We start from the raw sequence: 6,000 nt of genomic DNA, 5'->3' as shown, positions 1-6,000 counted from the left end.
ATTATTCCTACGATGTAGTTTTATTAATTACAAATTAATTTTTTATTATTATTTCGATTCTTAAACTTAAAATGTTTATATTAAAATCTATCTAATTAAACCTCTTTAATATCTCAATTATTTAATTTAAAAAATTTATATTTTTATTATCTCAATCATCACCACAACAATAATATCTATCACTATTAATATTATCTTTTTACTCATTATTTTCATATTATTCATGTATATATTATCACGCATTATATCTTCGATAAAATCAAAAATATTAAACTAAATAAAATTAAATATTTCAGAGAATCTCAATATTAACTTTTTGAATTTAAGAAATGAGATATTAAAGAAGTCTAACTATAAGAATTTTAATATAATTTTTTTAGATTTAGAAAGAGATCTAACTACAATGAATAATCTATAATTAATCTCCTACATTATTGGTCAAACTAAAATATTATTAATGAAGATCATATACTTACCAGCTGCGTGAGTGATCATACATTACCAGACAAAACACTGCTGTTTCCGAACTTAAATAGCAGCAGTCCTTGTGAGTACTGCAGAATGTCAAACAATCGATATCTGACAGTCGATGATTTCGTAAACATCATATAAGAATAATAATTACAGAGTTCCAACAAAAATGTGCTATTCTTTCAATTGTTTGATGCTGAATAATATAATAATAAAAAATATACCTTCCAATATAGATTTAGCAGGTGACACCAACAAAAGCAGCACCTCATCGCTTGTGACCGACAGATCATATCACAAACACGTATCATCCAACTGATCCATGGCCCAGGCTTCAGTTTAGCAGAACAGCCTCCATCTCTGATTCTCTCGGAACAAGTTGATATTTTGCATGCCTCTGTCGAGTTCAAGTCAAGCCTAACTCTGCAAATTAATGCGCTCTCTACCGCTTGTGCCTCTAACCTTGAGGCCATTGGAGAGGCAACAGTCTGACTGGTGTGACCCAACGGTGGGCCTTTGCCATCCTCTTGAGGTTGCATGCATCAAACTGTGGAGTTGCATTTGCAAGAATGATTCCAACTGATGACTTATTGGAGCTTGTTGTAGCATGCCACCTACTACAATGTCATAGCAAGGGATGATTTAGCTTTGCAGTTTGCTGCATACTGTGGTGACTCAAGGAAAAAGAAAAGAGTATTTTTTCTAAATTATTCAGCAAATAAATTATGCATATTGCAGCCATTGGCATGTCTTTGCATTTTCCATAAAGGCAATTGTCAGAACACCTTGTTCTTCCCTCATTCAGAAGCAAGTTTCAATAACAGTATGCCGTTTTGCAAGATTGGATGAGACAACGAACATGGGGATCCTCTTTTGGTATCTGTTTCAGCATTTCGTTGGCAGCTTCCTGCTCCCTTGATGCCAGAAGTGCTTGGTACATCCTGCTCGGTAAATTAGATGACAAGCAACTGCTTCAGAACATTTCATTCAAGATGAAAGCAGAATCTATATATCTTAGATGATATAACCTGCCTATCATCAGCAACAACAGTTGAAGACAGATTCTGAAAAAATTATGATTAAGAAGGCTTTTTTGCATTTTCCTGAGATCTAAAAGCATTTGAGGTTATTAATCATGAAAATTATAATGATCCATTATCTGAATGACTTTTTTTATTTTCTTTTAAAGGATTATCTTATCATACTACAAAAGAAACATGCCAAACTACAGGACAGAAACAACTTACTAGTGGATTCCAAAGAAACAACTTGTAAGTTGTAACTATGAGCTCCATTGCTGATATGACACTTTTAACCACAGCCTGAAATATCTACTTGGTGGCATGTACAGCACAGAAAATCTGACCAAATGAGGGATGGCAAGAGACTTGACTGACTACAAGTTTGGGCGAGCTCCACTGCTGGTGGGTTGCCCCTTCTTAAACTCTTTTTCCTCACATTTAAATCTTTTTGGTCATTCTTCTTTCCACCAATGGCATTGTGCTCCAGCCTCAGACACAGCTAAACAGCGAGGTACATTTACATTTAATTTTTCAAAATTAATAGGCTCCACTCATACACCTAATTTTTCAAATTTATTCAACTTTTCTGCCGATATTTGCTACCCTATACCATACATTAGAATGTGACTGGTATGATGTATGATCATGCTCCGAACAGAGGATCCATATATAGGCTTTCCTTCACAACCATGTGCTGATACGTTTACCTTAAGCTCTTATTTTATTCACCCTTGAAATTTCAGAGTTAAATGTGTGAAAACTATTCTTGACAATTACTGAACAGCAACTAGAAATCATTAGCCCCATACTTCATCTAAATAAGAGGTCTACTTGTGACTTCTCGGTTATCTATAAATGCGGTCAATCATTGCTTAGGATTTGTGTACTTTAAAGTTGCTTAGGCTTCCAATTTTTAGCTACATTTAGGTAGTCAAGTCAGCTAATATCAGCAAGCATACTTCCTTGAAGATTATGGCAATCCTTATAAATGCACTTTGCAAAACTTCCTACACTTGAAAAATAGCATAATCAACCTAACACCAGCGGATACAATTGTATATCAATTTATGTTACAAGACAGGATCCAAACTGGGATCATAAGCAATGTTTTATAAATCGGAGCATAATCACAGGATTGACATCATAATAATAATAAAGTACACCTTTTTTGGTCTCTTAACTTGATAATATGCTACAAATTTATAGCATTATTGCCAATTTAAATCCACTTTTACAACAACTGTCTCTCTGACATCACATGTATTACATCACAATGGATGAAGAAAAGGCTTTAAAGAAGCCTTATATATGACTTCCAATGTGACTGGACAAACCAACTTATGATACCTCTATAGCTGAATACAAGTGTTTCCTACATTTCCTTGTGATCCTGATATGACAAATGAAGGCATCTTCTAATCTGTTCCCAATGTGGAATCAAAACCTCAATGCAATCCAAGTAGATCACAAGCTTGTATTCATTATGATAATGTACACACAACAGGAGAGATTAGTGATCATTATGTTCAGGCATGTCTGACATGGCAATTCTGACACCTAATGTAACGACACCATACTAACAGACAATTTTGTAGTCTTTCTTTTCAAAAACTGGAGGAACAAGAAAAATATCTTGAAATGTGGCCTTCAAGCCTAAACCAAATTGCACCATTAATCTAATTTTTTTCCTTCAATAAATTTGTTAGTTAAAATATGTGGGGCCCCCAAGATATTAGGATTGTAAAACTAAAAATGAGATTCCAAATGACAACTTGCAACCAGAAAGAAGGCCATTTTTCTTTGTTTCAAAGCTGGGGAGATCAACAACCAGAACCAAAGATGGAATAAGAGCTTATTCTTGGATAATCTACGTCTCCACTTGAACCAAGGATCATTAAGAAATGCATTTTCAAAACAACAAATAGATTTCATGTTCAAGCAATTCCTCGTACTGATGACTTAAATATGTGAAGACACTAAGATGCAAAGACTTTAGCACCATAGCAACATGCATTTGATATCTCTTTTAGCAAAGATGTGTTAGTGATATCAAGTGGCATACCTTACAAAAGTCGAAACATTGTAAGAAAGGCCAGAAGCTTCATATTCTGCCCAAACAAACCAAGCAAGTTGTGAATCTTTTGCCTTCACACAGGTGCTGAGAAGAAAATCGAGACTTGTTCGAGAAGGATGAAGCTCAAGCTCTTCCTTAACAGCTTGGAGTAGTTCTACACCAATCTTTACATTAGTAGGTGTTGTCTCCCATATCTGGCTAAAAATCTGATCCATCAAGAAACTTAATGAGTTGACAAAATTTAATAAATAGGTTGTAGAAACAGAACAAGTCAAATGTAATTTGGCATAAAAAATGTAATGTGTGGAACATAATATGAATGAGCAGATGCACATAAATCATCAGGAACCTACACGTTTTAACATGGAGTAAGTACCATCGTGCTGAAAGCCAAAGATTCAAAAGTGAAGAGAAAATCACCTTACTTTCATAATGACCTAGCCTCAGGAAACTGACCTGAATTAAAACCAGAATTCAAATTCACCAGTAGCAGGTGGCCTAACATGACTTGAGAAAATAAAGCTGACAAGTAATGGCCGAAATCCGACTGTTACTAACCTGTACCGATTGATAATGATCGGATTTCAATCGTTACCAATCAAGGGTTGAGATCGCCCTATTTCAAATGGTCAAATTGATCGTTTGAACCATAGGAAAGGGTTTTTAAACCCTTTTCTCTCTTTTTTTTCAACTCATATCACTCGCTCAATCTCTTCAACTCTTAAACTCATTCTTACTCTCTCTCATTCTCATATTTTCACTCTCCTAAACTTAGCAAAATTATGATTTGTGGATTGAATCAAATTTGGGAGGCATAAGAGGATGATCCCCCTCGGTTAGAATATGGCGAAAGGAGTCGGACAGCATCGAGTCAGACTACTCGAGGAACTAGAGACACCCAACCGTCACAGTCGTTCGCCCAATATACAAAGGCAAAGGCAAAGGCAAAGGGGAAGGGGAAGAAGGTAGTAGCATCAGCTACACCATTGGAAAGAATCGAGTCGGATGACGAAACACTTTCTCAATCGCATTCAAAAACCCGCTCAATCCACAGACATGTCAACAATGTGGACAACAATGCCTCAACCGATAATAGTGACAACGCCGGAGAGTTGATGGTCTCGTCTACATAATTTGAGGGTGGTGTATGAACCAAGGAGCGGTATTTTACACATGCCACCCAAGATTCAAATCATGAAACTCGACAAGATACTGGTCAAATTTAGACATGAAACGGGAAGGGGAAGGGGAAGATAGTGAATGATTTTGAGCAGATGCAATAGAGCCTACATGACGTAGACACAGAGCGAAGCTTATTGTATTCACAACCATCGTATCATAGAGAATCTTATGGCCAACAACAGTACGGTGATAGTTGGTCATACTTCTCCGAACAGCAGAACAGTAATCGAACTTATGATACATAATAACAAATCAATGGCGAAAGTAGAAGTTTTGACATTCTCTATACTCTGCACTAATACATCCCACAATCGTATTTGCCTTAGGAGCCGCCTCAAACACATGTGATTCACGACGATCAGACTACGACCATCACTTCATTGATGCACCAATAACATACAGTGTATCAATATACTAAGTCGTGAGATCAATTTTAAGATTGGGTCTAATAAACATATTAAATTGATATACAAAAGATACATATGATCAAGGACCCTGATCCACTACCCGTGGAGTCCCATCGTTCATTTTGGTGATAGAACCAAATATATTCATCGATCGATTATTTAAAAAAATAACAATTCAAATAATTTCTTTGTAGATAATTCAATATTAACAGAAGGATGGTCCAAAATGTACTACAAAGCTACTCCTCAATGCTCGAAAAAAATGTCACTATTCTTTCCTAATTTAGATTATTTTCGCTAAAATTATACTAAATTTATATTTATTTTCAACTTAAAAAACCTAATCTAACTTTTTTCTATTTTTGGAGTTATTTTCGATGTTTTTTGGGTGTACTATCGGTACCCTAGCATACTGTCAATATGCCTCGGTACGTAATGTATCGACCATTTGTCAGTATACCGATACAGACTGAGATTGCAAACCTTATCAATACGTAACATACCGACCATTTGTCGGTATCGCTTGGTTTACATCAATGTACTAGTTAGTGAACTATTATTGGACTGATAGTTATTGCTCATACTATATCTTACGAGACAATATTCTAAACCTTGCCATTGATATTAACTGTTTTACCTCTTTGATTTACAATATCTATAGATCTCCTTAGCATATGACCATATCCCAAATGATTTTTCTCTATTTTATCATCTGTCAAGGCTACACCTAATTTTTCATAAATCAATCTGCCTTGACCACATTCTCAAATTCACATTCTCATCATGATGATGCTCTTTTTTTATATGTTGTTTCTGACCATTCAACATTCAATTGCATAAAGCA

At 35.3% G+C, this 6,000-nt stretch overlaps 1 protein-coding gene across 4 annotated transcripts in view; it reads right to left on the bottom strand.

Annotated features, from left to right (window-relative positions):
* Window positions 1-593: 593 nt before the first annotated feature.
* The window catches only part of LOC135599024 (pentatricopeptide repeat-containing protein At4g04790, mitochondrial-like), a 70,813-nt gene continuing 65,406 nt past the window's right edge, over window positions 594-6,000 (bottom strand). Inside the window, exons 15-17 of one of the 4 annotated variants that reach the window (XM_065093657.1) lie at window positions 3,556-3,773; window positions 1,257-1,412; window positions 594-1,088 (exon numbers count right to left, since the gene is read on the bottom strand). In XM_065093657.1, coding sequence (XP_064949729.1) covers window positions 1,286-1,412; window positions 3,556-3,773 — 345 coding nt within the window. In that variant the 3' untranslated portion in view covers window positions 594-1,088; window positions 1,257-1,285. Of the gene's footprint in view, window positions 1,413-3,555; window positions 3,774-6,000 lie in introns of all 4 variants that reach the window. The other 3 variants (XM_065093658.1, XM_065093659.1, XM_065093656.1) reach the window with 3 other exon arrangements.

The sequence above is a fragment of the Musa acuminata genome, chromosome BXJ2-1, assembly GCF_036884655.1.
Source record: "Musa acuminata AAA Group cultivar baxijiao chromosome BXJ2-1, Cavendish_Baxijiao_AAA, whole genome shotgun sequence".
In the NCBI taxonomy this organism is placed as follows: domain Eukaryota; kingdom Viridiplantae; phylum Streptophyta; class Magnoliopsida; order Zingiberales; family Musaceae; genus Musa; species Musa acuminata.
This window is presented reverse-complemented; position numbering and strand designations above follow the sequence as displayed.